This window comes from Oncorhynchus kisutch, unplaced genomic scaffold, assembly GCF_002021735.2.
Source record: "Oncorhynchus kisutch isolate 150728-3 unplaced genomic scaffold, Okis_V2 Okis02a-Okis13b_hom, whole genome shotgun sequence".
Taxonomy (NCBI): domain Eukaryota; kingdom Metazoa; phylum Chordata; class Actinopteri; order Salmoniformes; family Salmonidae; genus Oncorhynchus; species Oncorhynchus kisutch.
In genome coordinates, this window is record NW_022261979.1 from 4031924 (window position 1) to 4050678 (window position 18755).

An 18755-nucleotide genomic window follows, 5' to 3' on the forward strand; every position below is an offset into this window, starting at 1 on the left:
GACAAAATTCCGTTCTTTAATGTAGGATTATATTGAACAAATGTGACAGAAAAATGTTTAAGAAAATACATTTGGTCGGGGATGGTCTATAAATGTAGCCTAGTAGCCTGTAGCCTTCTGCCATACAATCTATAGTAGGTCCTTTTAAACTACATATTCATTATTGAGAGTAAAATCGACAATTGTAGTCTATGAAACAGTTGAAATTAAATGATCATCTCTATAAATCTAATCTGAAGAGTGCAACAAATCATGCTCTTGTAGTCTTGTCACAAACATTCACAAAAGGTAGACAAGTAATAACTAAGATTATCTGGCTGTTATGACAATGATACATTTATTGGGTTGAAACCATTGAATCTCACCCAAAAAGGGCATTAATTCCTTTCCCAAATGGCAACCTATTCCCTACACTGTAAAACCGGATACATTCTGGCTACTCAAACATTTTGAAGAAACAATTACCTAACAACTTAAATAGCTGACGTGAGCAGTACTACCTTCCTAGGAGTAATAAAAATGCATGTATTTTGAGTAAAGTATACTTAAATTTAACGGCACCATTAAGCCACGCCTCCAAGAATTTCTCAGTGTGCCTCGCCTTTTCGATTGAATTGTAGTTACCACCCATGACTGTATTTGTTAGTGACAGAGACGTCGTTGTAGAATTCGTTCAATTTCAGTCCGGGGGCATTCACCAAGTGTGTTCTTAAGGGAACATTATAATTGAACCATTACATCTATCAAAAGGCCTAATACAGTGGCCTGAAACTCAGTTTTACAGGCCACATCAGGCCTGCAAGTAGGGTTGTAAAATTCCCTACATTTTTCCAGTAATCTTCCAACCAGGATTTTTGGAAAACCTGGGAAATTCATCAGAATTTTGCATCCCTTACTGTAAAGCACATTATACTGTGTCTTGCAAAGTGAGGTGTAATTCCTATTGAAATCTAGTCAGCATTAGGCGATCCAACAGTTGAAATATGTATCCACTTGTAACCTACATTCATAATGACTTGCCAGGGTTAAGAACAGTGGGAGGAAACCTAAGCCATTTAAAACTGGAACAATTTCAGTAAGGGGTGCAAAAATCCAATGATTGGACTAGTTTAGAAAACAATTATTTATCTTTGATTTATTAAATGTTAAGATACACAATCACTGAATGTACATTCAAACACACAATCACTGAATGTACATTCAAACACACAATCACTGAATGTACATTCAAACACACAATCACTGAATGTACATTCAAACACACAATCACTGAATGTACATTCAAACACACAATCACTGAATGTACATTCAAACACACAATCACTGAATGTACATTCAAACACACAATCACTGAATGTACATTCAAACACACATATTACATTTTTTTTCTCCATTTGTTATCATATATCTTACAAATATTTAGTTGGTGTGACTTCTCATTTAGTTGAGTCAGTACCACATCGATATTAAGTAATAATGAGTAGTCATTGATATTGAGTACAACTTACTAGAAGTATTTCAGGTAAAAATTCCATGAGTTTACAGTGTATCTAGTGCACTACTGTTTTTTTTTTACCAGGGCCCCAATATCTCATGCGATTATTCATAGTTTTGCTCATGTCAACTCCACTGTGATGTACTACTGTACCCCAGTCCCGTCTGTCCACAACTCCATGATTAGTTTGTCCACAACACTGAAGGGGGACACAGGTGGTGAACTATCATTGTGTGAGTTGTGACAGGAGAGATTTGAAGTTAAATGGTAAAACAATCCTGAGCCGTTTCAAAACACCACCGGAGTAGGTTAATCCCCGTAAGCCGAGGAGGCAGTCAGTCACTTTCAAGCTTTGCTTTTGACTTGAAACAAACTGTAAATGTAACACCTCAGCCCAATGCCCCTGCAGGGCCAATGAAAGTCAGTCTGAGGAACAATCAACAGAGCTTGGATCAAGACCCAACTCACTTTACCTTCAAGTTGCCCTCATGCCCATGTACCTGCACAGTAATAACTGTAGTAACAACATTGTAGATGGACCTGGGTTCAGGTAGTATTTGTTTTTCTTTCAAAGTGCTTCTCTGGCTCAATGGAACCAATGGTATAGTCCCAGAAGTGTAAACCTTTCTCATCGAACACTCACTGCCAGTATAGGCTCAAAGTGTTTGAAAAAACACGAATAGTCTATGAACCCAGGGCTGATGTAGGGCTACCTGCAAGCTGTCCGCAGCCCTGCCATTTACTTTTTGTCCTCCATTTTGCATCCAAATTTAAGTATCGTCTTTTCACCAAAACGCTGTTGTTTACATACATACATACATACATACATACCTTCTCTGGTGCCAATCAGCCAATGTCAGAAGGTAAAACATTGGTAACTGACCTAATTCAGGACCTGAAACCAGATGAAAAACACAGTGAGCAGCGATTGCGGTGCATTGTGGGAGAGGAGATCCGACACCGTTCAGCTCTCTCCCTGGAAAGGTCAAAGGTCAGGCCACCTCTCATCTCCCTCACCACACAGGACGGAACCCCTGGCAGGTCAGCTGGGGGTCAACAGTGTGGTCCTATCTGCTGCTCAGTTAAAGGTCAACAGGAAAGGAGGAGGTTTGAATATTGGTACATTCTTACATTAAAAAGGATATTGTGAATGGTGAGTAATGAGACTGAGTCCTATTGTTTAGCAGGGCCCGTATTCACAGTATCTCAGAGTAGGAGTGCTGACTTAATCAGATGCCCCTCTCCATTCATTATTTTGGGCTCCTGAGTGGCACAGCGGTCAAAGGTACTGCATCTCAGTGCTAAATGTGGCACTACAGACCTTGGTTCGATTACAGGCTGTATCACAACCGGCCGTGATTGGGAGTCCCATAGGGCGGTGCACAACTGGTCCAGCGTTGTCCTGGTTAGGTTTTGGCCGGGGTAGCCCGTCATTGTAAATAAGAACTTGTATTACTCGTCTCAGGATTTAGGCTCTGTCAATCCCAGAGGTCCTGGTAGGGTCACAAAATTCCATGAACTTTCCAAAAAGTTCCCAGGTTTTCCAGAAATCATGATTGGTAGATTCCCAAAATCAGAAAGGAAAATCCTAAAACCACAATTACTGGAAAACTTTGGAATTTTGGGAAAGTTGCTGGAACTTTGCGACCCTATAGATGTCAGAGGTCAGAGACAGCCACTCTCCCATACCCATCCTGAGTCGGACTGCTCCCGAGACAAGAAAAGAAAAGGGGAGGTTTCCTAGGGCTCTGGTCAAAAGTAGTTCACTACATACGGAATAGGGTGGCATTTCAGAAGCAGCCAAAAAAGGTGGGGTGACAGCTGGATAGGTTCAGTCATCACTGCCTGTCTCACTTTATAAACTGTCTGAAAGCTCTGCCTCGCTCAAAGGCCTTTAACAATAATTGGGTGGCACTGTTTGACACAAGGTTATAAACAAGCTTCATAGAATGGTGACAATAACCCCTGCTGTGTAGGCTACAGTACAGGAGATACAGGGGTATAGGCTGTTGTTTTAGAGACAGACAAGACAGCAGAGGAGGACAGGAGTACCATGCTTCCCTGAACATGTATTGTAGCGTCGTCATCATGCCCCAACTGTCTCCCACATAGGGCAAGTTGAGACGTAACACACACAGGGCACGTTGAGATGTAGCACAAACTCCCGACTGATTCACAATGGATGACAGACAGTACTGTACATGGAATTGATTGGACAATACATTTTGATATACCAGGCTAGGACAGGACAGAGAAATTAACACCCAGTTGAGTCTGAGATCCCTCATAAAACATGTGGGTTTAGTGCAGTGTCTGGTAGTTGAATGACACTCAACCCTGCCATGGCCCCAAACCTCCCCAACAGACTGACACTGACTGATGATGCCCAGGTCTCTTTCCTAAACACACAAAAGGAGTAGAAGTTGTTTTTTCTTAGAGGGCTCTGTGCTTGCATAATAACAGTTTACATTGGCACAAACCAGGCATCCATCCAAGGAATTCTTATCACACACATGTGCTTCATCCCAAATGGCACCCTATTCCCTATATAGTGCACTACTTTAGGCCCCAGTCAAAGGAACCATAGGGTCCCAGTAAAAAGTAGTGCACTATAGAAGGACTAGGGTGCCATTTGGGAGGGAGATATTATCTATGAAGCTGTAATATGTAGGATTCATTGACGTGTGGTACGATCTGCCACCACAGATCTGTTGTTCAGCAACACTCAGAGCAGCTCTAGCGCCTATGCTCCTGATTGGAAGAGATCAAGTCTGATTCAATAAACTGCCATTTGCTGTCTGTGTTTACTACAAATACCACATTACATTTAAGATCTGAACATAGAAATCATCTGTACGTTATAGGTTGCCTACCATAACTCACAATTGTTGCTTAAAACTGGCGTGATGTAAATAAACCAGAGAGGGAGGCAACTAAACTACACTGAACAAAAATATAAAATGCAACATGGAACAGTTTAAAAGATGTTACTGAGTTACAGTTCATATAAGGAAATCAGTCAATTGAAATAAATTCATTAGGCCCTCATCTATGGATTTCACATGACTGGGAATACAGATATGCATCTGTTGGTCACAGATACCTTAAATAAATAGGTATTGGGTGTGGATCAGAAAACCAGTCAGTATCTGGTGTGACCAGCATTTGCCTCATGCAGGGCGACATCTCCTTCGCATATAGTTGTTCAGGCTGTTGATTGTGGCCTGTGGAATGTTGTCCCACTCCTCTTCAATGGCTGTGCGAAGTTGCTGGATGTTGGCAGGATCTGGAACACGCTGTCATACACATTGATCCAGAGCATCACAAACATTTTCAAAATGGGTGATATGTCTGGTGAATATGCAGGCCATAGAATAACTGGGACATTTACAGCTTCCAGGAATTGTGTACAGATCCTTGCGAAATGGGTCCGTGCATTATCATGTTGAAACAAAGTGATGTAGGCGGATGAATAACAGGGCAATGGGCCTCAGGATCTTTTCACAGCACCTCTGTGCATTCAAATTGCCATTGATAAAATGCAATTGTTTTTCATGGTCCGTGGCTTATGCCTGCCCATACCATAACCCCACCGGCACCATGGGGCACTCTGTTCACAACAAGATCAGCAAATCACTCGCCCACACGACGCCATACACGCTGTCTGCCATCTGCCCAGCTGAAACCGGGAATCATCCCTGAAGAGCACACTTCTCCAGCGTCCCAGTGGCCATCGAAGGTGAGCATTTGCTCACTGAAGTCAGTTAGGACGGCGAACTGCAGTCAGGTCAAGACCCTGGTGAGGAAGACAAGCATTCAGATTAGCTTCCCTGAGACAGCTTCTGACAGTTTGTGCAGAAATTCTCCGGTTGTGCAAACCCACAGTTTCATCAGCTGTCCAGGGAGCTGGTCTCAGACGATCCCGCAGGTGAAGAAGCTGGATGTGGAGGTCCTAGGTTGGTGTGGTTACACGTAGTCTGCGGTTGTGAGGCTGGTTGGACGTACCGCCAAATCCTGTCAAACGACATTGGAGGCGGTTTATGATAGAGAAATTAACATTACATTCTCTGGCAACAGCTCTAGTGAACATTCCTACAGTCAGCATTCCAATTGCACGCTTCCTCAAAACTTGACATCTATAGCATTGTGTAACAAAACTGCACATTTTAGAGTGGCCTTTTATTGTCCCGAGCACAAGATGCACCTGTGTAATGATCATGCTGTTTAATCAGCTTCTTGATATGCCACACGTCAGGTGGATGGATTATCTTGGCAAAGGAGAAATTGTAATTATCAGGGATGTAAACAAATTTGTGCACAACATTTTAGAGAAATAAGCTTTTTGTGCATATGGAACATGTCAGGGTTCTTTCATTTCAGCTCATGAAACATGGGAATGAAGGTTACGTATGTGATAGGTGAGAATTGTCTGTTAATTGAATGATTAGAATATTCCGCCTTGAAACATATAATTGTGTGGAATTGATTAGAATGTATAAAATCATAATCAATAAATGTGTAGTCCTAGTCAGAATTAGGGTAAAACAATGTCTTTATGGTATTTTAAACACAGACTGTCTGAGCTTGGTGCCGACCCGACTAGAGATTTGGGAGAGAACGGGGAGTACGTCTCAAGGACAAGGTCACTATCGCTGTCGGCTGGGTAGTGAGACAGACAGTGTGTGTAGCAGGACGTGTGTGTGTGTATATGTGTGTGCATGTGTGGGCGTGAGAAGTCAGTATAAAATGAATTGCTTTGTATTCTTGACTTTAGAACGTTCTGTGAATAAACCCTTGACTATTTAGCTGGGCCTCAGTCAGTTTCATTCGACCAGGATCTTACACATTCTGGTTTGCAGACAGAGTAATATAATTAAATTGGGTTATGTATCTAGAGAACATCATTCTCTTATCTACCACGTTTGTAACCACGGTTAGGTGAGCTATATGGATCACTCCAATATATTGGTATACCCGCATCAGATTTAGTCGGTGCTAGAGGGACCTGGTCAGCCAGCGGTGAAGTCCCAGCAGGGGACCGAGACGCAGCGGCCGTCGATGTGGAGGTGATGCCCAGGACCACTGAACCAACCACAGAGGGAGGTGCCACATTTATCCGATAGTACCTAGCAAAGGTGCAAGAGGAATCCTGTTGTAATCGTGTCCACGATCGCAGCTTGCCATTGAGCAGGTCCTAGCTGGACGCAGGCAAACCCCCTTCATAAACCTGGAGACCAAGGGATGGCACCCCACTGGCCTGTCCATCCACCCCACATGGCAGGCAGATATAGCAGCCAAATACCCTCCCAGTGTAGAGGATGCCAAGCCCTCATCCAAGCGAGACTGCAGGTATTCGAGGACATACTGCACCCCGCATGACTCGGGCACACAATCTCAATACCAGTGCACCAAGAGCAGAACTGCCAGCGCAACTGGTATGCCGCGGTTGTAGCCGGTGCCCTTGTGCGCTGCATGGTTTTCATTATCCTGTAGTCCCAACATGGACCATTGGTGCGGAGGTGGTGCGGCCTTGGAAGCCACAGAGTTCCCCCGGCCTGAGACAGCAGGTCCGGTCTCAGGGGAAGTTGCCAAGGTGTCCCAGACAACAGGAACAGGAGAAGGCTGAACCAGGGTCATCTGCGCTACTATGGGGCCACCAGAAGCAGACGATGCGCTGCCATCCTGGCCTGTCCAGCACAACCTGGATCAGGGAAAAAGGGGGGAATGCCTAAAGCGCCAGCCCTGGCCAATCATGAGCCAGAGCATACAAGCCAGAGGCCCTGGTGGCGATGACATGGAGTACCACAGAGGGCAGTGTATATTGTCCAGGTAGACAAACAGGTCCAACTGCACCCTCCCAACTTGTCCCACAGGTGCTGCACCACCTGGGGGGGGTGTAGGCTCCAGTGTAGGCGCCCTCCCTCAAGAGCATATTCGCTGCCACATTCAGGATGCCAGGTAAGTGCTCTGCGAGTAGAGATGCTAGACGTCCCTGACCCCAGAGGAGGTCCCGTGCCATAAAATGGAGGCGGTAGGACCTCAGTCCACCCTGACCTCAGTCCACCATGGCACAGGCCCAGCGCTCCTGCAAGGCCTCACAGAACTCAGCAGAGATGGGGACAGATTGAGTGATCACTGTCCACCAGTTTGATGTCCAGTGTAGTGGCTACCCGAGTGAGTAGGCCCCTCATAGCCTCTAGTCGCTGGGGGCAATGAAACCCCACTGCCGGCTTCTGATGGCCTGTCAGGCCCGTAGCGTCGGTGGCACCAGGAACAGCCTATCACTGGACAACAGGGAACAGCTGTCATTGCCATCGAAGCCATCAACCTCCTGACGCAGGGCATGCGCCCTCCGTTCAAGGTGGTCCTAGCGGTCTGACTCTGCCCCCGTCCAGGACTGGCAGCAGATGGGCTCTGCCTGGCTCTGGCCACACTTCCTGGGAGGGGTACTGGGCCTAGTAGAGGGACTAACGGCTCGCTGGCACACCACTCCTGAGGAAGGAGCCCGCCTCAGCCTGGCCGACCCACTCGCGCATGGCCCCCAATCACACCAGGCACACTGAGAACACCACACAAAACAGGCATCCAGTAGGGCGCTTCACCACCCTCTCCGTGTGGCTCAAACCCAGGCAGTGCATACGAGGTATGCAGATCACCAAGGGGGATGCCACCATCACACCTGTCACAAAGGGAAGCCATAAGCTCAGCCAAGCTAACAGGGCCACGGAGCAGGGGTCCGACGCCCTGGGAGAGCTATGTCGTAACCCGCCTGGAGGAATAGGAACATGGAGAGGGATAAATTACCCAGTACCTCTGCAGAAAACAGGGAAGACCCGTTTGGGAAAAACAGACAGACAAAAAAGAAACAGCAACCAGGTAATGGATTTGATTTATGGGTTGTTTTGTTTTTACACCAACTGCGATATTACAAGCAGAAAACAAAAAGCACCATATGGAGTAACTCTGTTAAGGAACTCCAAAGTTAATGTCTCTACATAGTTGAAGCCCACCACAATACTCCCACCACAATACCGGCAGGGTAATTAAAGCAATTCACAACACACACAGAACAAGCCAGTCGGCAACATGTGTAAGGTAAATACAGTCTGTGGCAGCAAGAGCCACCAATATATTAATGGATGCACACTGGGTCATAGCGGAACTCTAACTAAACATAAGCAAGACAAACCACGGGCGGAAGATACAGATCAACCACACGCAGCGAGTAGAGCACTGAAGAGGGTTCTGGCCACGTGGCCAGCTGCTCCAGGCTGCAAACAGCCAGTGAGTATACTTCCACGCAAGCTATTACACTTACCAGTGACTTACCAAGCGAACTTCAGAAAGTTTGTACATCAACCCATACGGACATCCGCCGAGAAAAATGAAAGAGAACGTCTGTGTCGTCTGTGTGTACACCTGTGTCAAGGCTGGTGTCCGCCTTGACACAGGTATACACCGGAGTAAATGTGTAAATCCTCACCTCGGATGTATCCCTCCGCCGCGAGGTGATACCAATATATTGGAGTGATCCAATGGAGTGATCCATGTTTGCGTTTATATTTTTGTTCAGTGTGAAAAAACGCATTCTATGAAATACTATTGGGCGTGCGTGCAGGTACCGCGCGGGCAGGTTAAACGCGATGGTGGTGCAGGTGCATCAAGAAAGGAAGGATACGGTCCGCGGACTATATTTGAATAGTGTCACTGCACTGTAGCCAGTGGTCATTGTATTTGATTAGTGAATTTATACCGTAACTTCCGTATCTCTCAGCCCACCAGAGCTTCCGTATTAACTGAGTTTCTCAGTCTACCCTGGCTGCATTTTTGACTTTGTAAAGCTATGCGGTCAATTCCGGAGGAGTTAACGACGCTTATTTCAGGTATTTATATGATATATATTATTAATCGACGTGTTCGTGTAATGGATTTCTATCCTATCGTTGTCCAACGTAAAGTTTTCCAGAAATATTTTGTAACTGTTTTGAAAAAGAGGAAGTAAGTGTCTGTCTCACTGCAATATGGATGATAGAGTTCTTCCCACCATAGAGACGATTGCCACAAACAAACAGGTGCACCATTGAGTTGTAACTAATATGATTCCTTTATTAGTTGGCAGTATTGAAATGAGTAGGCAGGCAACCTATTGTACGCACGTTTGCATCCGAACTGTTTGGTTATCGCTCCAAAGCAATTATACCAAAACAAAAAAGGACACTATTTTCATGTGTAAAAATTAGAAATGTATCCTAAAAACGGGGAATTCTTTTTTAATATTTAGAGTATAGTTGTGAACTCTATTAAATATTTGGGAATGGGCTGCATGATTCTGGTTGATTATTGTGATCACATGACCTGAAACTTTGCCTTCTTATTTCTTCCCATTTTAAGATCTTGAAGATTTCCTCTTCGATGGTCTGAAAGGAGAGAATTTGAGTAAGAAGGCAAAGGAGAAAAGAGAAGCCTTCATAAAGCGGATCAAAGAGGTCAAATCTGGGTATGTTTAGACTCCAGCAGGACCTATTATAAACACTTTGTGGTTTTGCAACAGCTCGTTAGTTAAATAATATAACTCTGTCTATAGCTGTTTTGCAGTTGTACTATGGCGATATATCATTTCCTTATTCCTTCTTGTGTCTTACAGATACCCTCAAGAGTTCAACGAGAATCGTATGTTTTTACTCAGTGTGCTTGATGTCGATGTGTTAAAAAAAGGCACCTTACTCCGGGTGGGTATAATTTGTGGAACGTTCCAACAGAAATCTGTTCCAAAAACTTTGTAAGTATAAGGTTGCCAACAAACAACGTATACAAAGTAACATGATCAAGTCACCTCGCTAACTAGCTGCCGAATAGGCATCAACTCACCACGTAGCTTATTCTTAATGTTTGTCCATAGGCTACCAGAGTGAGGACAGACATTTTTCAGAATAAACGTGGTGAGTGAAAAACTTATTGAAATAGCCCATTCCTACCCGGTATCTTATTCTGCCTCTATACAACTTTGTATGTGTTGTTTGTTGGCAACTTTGATATTTATGAAGGTTTTGGAGCGGATTCCAGTTGGAATGTTCCACAGATGATTACCCCCCTCCCCCCTCCTCCCCTCCCCCCTCCCCTCCTATGGGCCCTGGTCAAATGTAGTGCTCTATATTTTAATTGTATTTATGTAACCGTTATTTAACTAGGCAAGTAAGTTAAGAACAAATTCTTATTTACAATGACGGCCTACCAGAAGGCAAAAGGCCTCCTGCAGGGACGGGGGCTGGGATTAAACATGTAAAATAAATAAGATATACATATAGGACAAAACACACATCACGACGAGAGACAACACAACACGACATAAAGAGAGACTTAAGACAACAACATAGCAAGGCAGCAATTACATGACAACACAGCATGATAGCAACACAACATAACAACAATATGGTAGCAACACAGCATGGTAGCAACACAACATAACAACAATATGGTAGCAACACAACATAACAACAACATGGTAGCAACACAGCATGGTAGCAACACAACATAACAACAATATGGTAGCAACACAACATAACAACAACATGGTAGCAACACAGCATGGTAGCAACACAACATAACAACAACATGGTAGCAACACAGCATGGTAGCAACACAACATAACAACAACATGGTAGCAACACAGCATGGTAGCAACACAACATAACAACAATATGGTAGCAACACAGCATGGTAGCAACACAACATAACAACATGGTAGCAACATAACAACAACATGGTAGCAACACAGCATGGTTGCAACACAACATGGTAGCAAAATAACAACAACATGGTAGCAACACAACATAACAACAACATGGTAGAAGCACAAAACAGGGTTACAAACATTAGCATTAAGGGCAAGAAGGTAGAGACAATAATACATCACACAAAGCAGCCACAACTGTCAGTAAGAGTGTCCATGGTTGAGTCTTTGAATGAAGAGATTGAGATAAAAGTGTCCAGTTTGAGTGTTTGTAGAGAATAGTTGTCCATTTGCGACATGCATGGGTCTTACTGTAATACATCAACTACCGTTTTGAACCAGGAGATGCAGAGGACTCGGAAGAGGATGAAGTGGAGGACAGCAACAATGATGGAGGGTCACTGCATTCAGAACGCACAGATAAGGAGGATGAGACCTGTGAAGGTACGTCACAAACACTTGGGTGTGTACTAGGGTTAACACGAGGGTTTATACCAGGGTTAACACGAGGGTTTATACCAGGGTTAACACAAGGGTTTATACCAGGGTTAACACGAGGGTTTATACCAGGGTTAACACGAGGGTGTAGACCAGGGTTAACACGAGGGTGTAGACCAGGGTCAGCACGAGGGTGTAGACCAGGGTCAGCACGAGGGCTTTAGACCAGGGTCAGCACGAGGGCTTTAGACCAGGGTCAGCACGAGGGCTTTAGACCAGGGTCAGCACGAGGGCTTTAGACCAGGGTCAGCACGAGGGCTTTAGACCAGGGTCAGCACGAGGGCTTTAGACCAGGGTCAGCACGAGGGCTTTAGACCAGGGTCAGCACGAGGGCTTTAGACCAGGGTCAGCACGAGGGCTTTAGACCAGGGTCAGCACGAGGGCTTTAGACCAGGGTCAGCACGAGGGCTTTAGACCAGGGTCAGCACGAGGGCTTTAGACCAGGGTCAGCACGAGGGCTTTAGACCAGGGTCAGCACGAGGGCTTTAGACCAGGGTTAGCACGAGGGCGTAGACCAGAGTTGGATTCAAATAATTAAAATTCCAATTCATGCTTCTCTGTAAGAAAACAATTGTAATGAGCTAGAATTTCAGTTTATATCTTGAATTGACTGAATTTAATTGATATGGAATGGACCCATACTGATACAATCTACAAACTTACATACATACTGTACCAGTCAAAAGTTTGGACACAGCTACTCATTCAAGGGTTTTCCTTTATTTGTACTATTTTCTACATTATAAAATAATAGTGAAGACATCTAAACTATGAAATAACACGCATAGAATCATGTAGTAACCAAAAAGTTTTAAACAAATCAAAATATATTTGAGATTCTTCAAAGTAGCCACCCTTTGCCTTGATTACAGCTTTGCACACTCTTGGCATTCTCTCAACCAGCTTCACCTGGAATGCTTTTCCAACAAACTTGGTGGAGTTCACACACATGCTGAGCACTTGTTGAAATGCATTCCAGGTGACTACCTCATGAAGCTGGTTGAGACATTCTAGACATTTCTGTGCTTCCAACTTTGTAGCAACAGTTTTGGGAGACCCTTTCCTGTTGCAGCATGACAATGCCCCCGTGCACAAAGTGAGGTCCATACAGAAATGGTTTGTCGAGATCTGTGTGGAAGAACTTGGCTGGCCTGCACAGAGCCCTGACCTCAAGCTCATCGAACACCTTTGGGATGAATTGGAACACCGAATGCGAGCCAGGCTAATTGTTCAACATCAGTGCCCGACCTCACTAATGTTCTTGTGGCTGAATGGAAGCAAGTCCCTGCAGCAATGTTCCAACATCTAGTGGTAAGCCTTCCCAGAAGAGTGGAGGCTGGTATAGCAGTCAAAGGGGGGCCAACTCCATATGAATGCCATGTTTTTGGAATGAGATGTTTGATGAGCAGGTGTCTACATACTTTTGTCCATGTAGTGTTTGTGGTTATCTCTCTCTCACCAAGTCTGTGTGTGAGCGAGAGAGAAAGCTGAAGTGGAGGAGATTGTGAGACCACTGACATTCCAGTTGTAACTTGGCAACTGACTTTGGAAGCAATTTGAAGGGCACAGCTGTGGGTTGGCCCCTCATGACAGAGAGAGCATAGTTTATTACTCACATCCTGGAACCTCGCAGAGTGGCAGTCAAGAGGTTTACAGTTACCACTTTACATTTCTACTACAGTCCAAGAAAAGGCATGCAGTAGTATACAGTAGTCTACAGTATACAGTAGTCTACAGTATACAGTAGTCTTTCTCCCATAACAGTAACCTACACAGCGTTTGTGTATTTGGTTTTGGTTAATAGAGTATCAAGATAAACCTTGTGAAAGGGTAAGGGGTCTGGGTTTTATTGGCCTTTAAACAGCTGCCAGTTTTATGGCCCCTCTTTCACTCGGAGCAACTTTGACACAGAGAGTTGAACATTTGCATTGAAGTTGCACTAGTTGGCTGCAAAATATTGTTCTCTTCTGCACTAAGAGATGCTTAACTTCTATATCGACCCAATTGATGACAAACCAAATAAGCAAAGATGTCTGTTACCCTCTTTTTGAACATTGTACGGGTGCATTTTCACTGTGAGATTCATTAGAGTCTGGGACTGTGTAGTAGGTCGTCTTGGTTTTTGGGAGCAAGAAAAGACAAAGCAAAACTGTACTATTTCCTGTTTTTCCCAAAGTAACAGTTGTCCAATCAGCTTAGCCATAGTCATTGATCTAAATGATGAGAACGTAAAGAAGGTTGCTAGAAGGCTGATAGACTTGCATCGTTGTCTCTCTGCCTATAGGTGCTCAGCAGTCTCTAGCCGTGGCGGCTCAGGACCTCCAGTCTGTCTTCAAGGCCGGACACCTGGAGAAACGCAGGAAGGGTGGGGTTCTTCCATTGACATGCATATATTAAAATATATAAACATATATTGGTTATATATATGACATTGGTGTCTTTACTAACATACACAACACTCTGGGACATTTGGGGAAACAACACTGTTTATGAGTCTCCAGATTCTGGATTGTATGACTCTGTTGATGGTGATGTTCCCACTGTCTTCCACAGATCACAGCTTCTTTGGCACAGAGTGGCAGAAGAGATGGTGCGCTTTGAGCAACCAGACATTCTACTACTACGGCAGTGATAAAGGTACTCAACCACACATTCTACTACTACGGCAGTGATAAAGGTGCTCAACCACACATTCTACTACTACGGCAGTGATAAAGGTACTCAACCACACATACTACTACTACGGTAGTGAGAAAGGTACTCAACCACACATACTACGGCAGTGATAAAGGTACTCAACCAGACATTCTACTACTACGGTAGTGAGAAAGGTATTCAATCAGACATTCTACTACTACGGTAGTGAGAAAGGTATTCAACCAGACATTCTACTACTACGGTAGTGAGAAAGGTATTCAACCAGACATTCTACTACTACGGTAGTGAGAAAGGTATTCAACCAGACATTCTACTACTACGGCAGTGAGAAAGGTATTCAACCACACATTCTACTACTACGGAAGTGAGAAAGGTATTCAACCACACATTCTACTACTATGGCAGTGAGAAAGGTACTCAACCAGACATTCTACTACTACGGTAGTGAGAAAGGTATTCAACCAGACATTCTACTACTACGGTAGTGAGAAAGGTATTCAACCAGACATTCTACTACTACGGTAGTGAGAAAGGTATTCAACCAGACATTCTACTACTACGGTAGTGAGAAAGGTATTCAACCAGACATTCTACTACTACGGTAGTGAGAAAGGTATTCAACATTCATGACTTCCCAGACAACTGTAGTTTGAGGTGTTTGGGAATGTATATTTGATCTTTTCATAGTTTTTTGTATTTTTATTGAATATATAGAATTTATAGCCAAACAGTGATGTTACTCTAGTAATCATGACTTGTTGTTGTAGTTGTGTTTCTCTCTCTCTCTCTCTCTCCTCTGACAGACAAGCAGCAGAAGGGCGAGTTTGCAATTGATGGCTACAGTGTCAAGATGAATAACACCCTGCGAAAAGATTCGAAGAAAGATTGCTGCTTTGAAATTTCTTCCTCTGACAAGCGAGTATATCAGGTGAGAGCTCGTCTCTTGATGACACTTAGGGGCCATACCATACGCTAATCATTGCAGTCTGTCCATGTAACATTTCTGAAACCACTATAGGACGGTTTCCCGGACACTGATTCACCCGAGTCCTGGAGAATATATAGAATCTCATTGAAATAGATTTTTAGTCCAAGACTAAGATTTATCTGTCTGGTATACCGTCCCTTTAATCTTCGATCCTAGTCCAAAACGTGGACACGTCCACACAGCAGTGTTCTATAATATTGGTCCTTTACCTTTCATACTTGTTGAGTTCTCTGATCAGCTCTGCTCAATTTCTCCAACTGTCAACACATTGAAATGAACAGGAGTCACGTTGGTTGGGGATTGTGGAGAGGTGTTCAGAGGTGTTCAGAGGTGTTCAGAGGTGTTCAGAGGTGTTCAGAGGTGTTCAGAGGTGTTCAGAGGTGTTCAGAGGTGTTCAGAGGTGTTCAGAGGTGTTCAGAGGTGTTCCCCTGCAGATGGTCTCAGAGCCACGTAGCTTTGTCCCAATGGGACGCCGGACTACCTCGTGTCTGTGAACTATGATTTACGCCTTAAAGGGAAAATCCATTCAAACTATATTTTAAATGTTTGTATTAGTCCGCTGTTGATACAGTCCAAAAATGGTTTGCATGTCAGCAGTCAATTTTTCAAAAGATTGGACTTTCAAGAAGCAAAGTGCCACTGACCACATCATAATGATGATGCAAAACACACACATTTAGAGTTCTGGTAAAGTATTTCTCACATACATATTCAGGTTTCTTAGCTAGTTTTTTCCGTCCTTGAGGAAAGTTTAGCTAATGCATAAATACAGTGATATTTGTTTATGTTAATTAATTTAGGTGCAACTACTGACTGTCATTTTCTTCTGTCTCTCTCTGTCTCTGTCTCTCTCTCTCTCTCTCCTGCTCTCTCAGTTCTGTGCGTCATCTCAGAAAGAGGCAGAGGAATGGGTGGAGCAGATAGATTTTGTGTTGAGAGGTTTGTAATACTCACCATTAGACCTCATATTTTATCCAATGTACTTTTCATGTCAAGTATTTTATGAATATTTTAATAGTAACCAGTATAGACTAATTCCCTTATTTAATCTGAGGCTGTGTGGGTGTGTGTGGGTGGCTGTGTGTGTGGCTGTGTGTGTGGGTGGCTGTGTGTGTGGGTGGCTGTGTGTGTGGGTGGCTGTGTGTGTGGGTGGGTGGCTGTGTGTGTGGGTGGCTGTGTGTGTGTGTGTGTGTGTGTGTGTGGGTGGCTGTGTGTGTGTGTGTGTGGGTGGCTGTGTGTGTGTGTGTGGGTGGCTGTGTGTGTGTGTGTGTGTGGGTGGGTGGGTGGCTGTGTGTGTGTGTGTGTGTGGGTGGCTGTGTGTGTTTGCAGACATGTCAGGGATCATTCCATTGGACGAGGAGGATCAAGAGACGTACGATGACATTGGCGCTGTCGAGGCTGCGCCTATTGACGATGACATCTACGAAGAACTCCCAGGTCTGCCATTTCTCTCTCGCACACATACACACACACTGTGTACTCTGTCAGAGAATGTAACCAAGAATCCTGTTCCTCTAGAGGACTGTTTGATTGGATGCTTCCTGATTGACACATCCTCTATGCTCTGGCTCTGTCATGTTATTACTACTATCCTTATTATGGGATAGATGTGGGGAGGAGACCCAAATGGTACCCTTTTCCCTTTCTAGTGCACTACTCTTGACCAGAGGCCAATGGACCCGAATGGAAAAAGTAGTGCCCCATAAAGGGAATAGCAGGCCATTTGGGACTCAGGCAGGGTGGTGCAATGTTGACGGTGCATCTCTCCTCTCTCTGCTCGCTCTCGTTAACATAAACACATAGCTGTGAATGAATTGAGGTGTAAATACTAACTACTGTTTACTTCACTCACACACACAACCGTTCAAAAGTTTGGGGTCACTTAGAAATGTCCTGTTTTAAAAAGGAAATGTAAAAAAAGTGTCCATTAAAATAACATCAAATTGACCAGAAATACAGTGTAGACATGTTAACGTTGTAAATTACTATTGTAGCTGGAAACAGCTGATTTAAATAAAATAATAATCTAAAAATAGAATATCTACAGAGGCCCATTATCAGCAACCATCACTCCTGTGTTCCAATGGCACAATGATGAATATCTACAGAGGCCCATTATCAGCAACCATCACTCCTGTGTTCCAATGGCACAATGATGAATATCTACATAGGCCCATTATCAGCAACCATCACTCCTGTGTTCCAATGGCACAATGATGAATATCTACATAGGCCCATTATCAGCAACCATCACTCCTGTGTTCCAATGGCACAATGATGAATATCTACATAGGCCCATTATCAGCAACCATCACTCCTGTGTTCCAATGGCACAATGATGAATATCTACATAGGCCCATTATCAGCAACCATCACTCCTGTGTTCCAATGGCACAATGATGAATATCTACATAGGCCCATTATCAGCAACCATCACTCCTGTGTTCCAATGGCACAATGATGAATATCTACAGAGGCCCATTATCAGCAACCATCACTCCTGTGTTCCAATGGCACAATGATGAATATCTACATAGGCCCATTATCAGCAACCATCACTCCTGTGTTCCAATGGCACAATGATGAATATCTACATAGGCCCATTATCAGCAACCATCACTCCTGTGTTCCAATGGCACAATGATGAATATCTACATAGGCCCATTATCAGCAACCATCACTCCTGTGTTCCAATGGCACAATGATGAATATCTACATAGGCCCATTATCAGCAACCATCACTCCTGTGTTCCAATGGCATTGACACCAGTCTCAATGTCAACAGTGAAGAGGCGACTCCGGGATGCTGGCCTTCTAGGCAGAGTTCCTCAGTCCAGTGTCTGTGTTCTTTTGCCCATCTTAATCTTTTCTTTTTATTGGCCAGTCTGAGATATGGATTTTTCTTTGCAACTGCCTAGAAGGCCAGCATCCCAGAGTCGCCTCTTCACTGTTGACGTTGAGACTGGTGTTTTGCGGGTACTATTTAATGAAGCTGCCAGTTGAGGACTTGTGAGGCGTCTGTTTCTCAAACTAGACACACTAATGTACTTGTCCTCTTGCTCAGTTGTGCACCAGGGCCTCACACTCCTCTTTCTATTCTGGTTAGAGACAGTTTGTGCTGTTCTGTGAAGGGAGTAGTACACAGCATTGTATGAGATCTTCAGTTCCTGGCAATTTCTCACATGGAATAGCCTTCATTTCTCAGAACAAGAATAGACTGATGAGTTTCAGAAGAAAGTTATTTGTTTCTGGACACTTTGAGCCTGTAATCGAACCCACAAATGCTGATGCTCCAGATACTCAACTAGTCTAAAGAAGGCCAGTTTTATTGCTTCTTTAATCAGAACAACAGTTTTCAGCTGTGCTAACAAAATTGCAAAAGGGTT

The 18755-nt window shown here is 44.1% G+C and overlaps 1 protein-coding gene and 1 long non-coding RNA gene across 5 annotated transcripts in view; one reads left to right on the forward strand and one right to left on the reverse strand.

Annotated features, from left to right (window-relative positions):
• On the reverse strand, positions 1–8992 carry LOC116359236 (uncharacterized). Of its 2 annotated transcripts, none has more exons than XR_004206615.1 (3): positions 8814–8992; positions 5379–5509; positions 1–5291 (listed from the first exon to the last, which is right to left on the reverse strand). It is a non-coding gene; the product is annotated as an uncharacterized LOC116359236 (long non-coding RNA). The 2 variants fall into 2 exon arrangements; XR_004206616.1 differs by having other exon boundaries at positions 8825–8960.
• The window catches only part of skap2 (src kinase associated phosphoprotein 2), a 19674-nt gene continuing 9799 nt past the window's right edge, over positions 8881–18755 (forward strand). Inside the window, exons 1-9 of one of the 3 annotated variants that reach the window (XM_020472427.2) lie at positions 8881–9378; positions 9887–9992; positions 10140–10165; positions 11568–11669; positions 14008–14088; positions 14277–14360; positions 15185–15309; positions 16245–16308; positions 16699–16806. In XM_020472427.2, the coding sequence (XP_020328016.2) occupies positions 9339–9378; positions 9887–9992; positions 10140–10165; positions 11568–11669; positions 14008–14088; positions 14277–14360; positions 15185–15309; positions 16245–16308; positions 16699–16806 (736 nt within the window). In that variant the 5' untranslated portion in view covers positions 8881–9338. The remainder of the gene's footprint in view (positions 9379–9886; positions 9993–10139; positions 10166–11567; positions 11670–14007; positions 14089–14276; positions 14361–15184; positions 15310–16244; positions 16309–16698; positions 16807–18755) is intronic. The other 2 variants (XM_031811729.1, XM_031811728.1) reach the window with 2 other exon arrangements.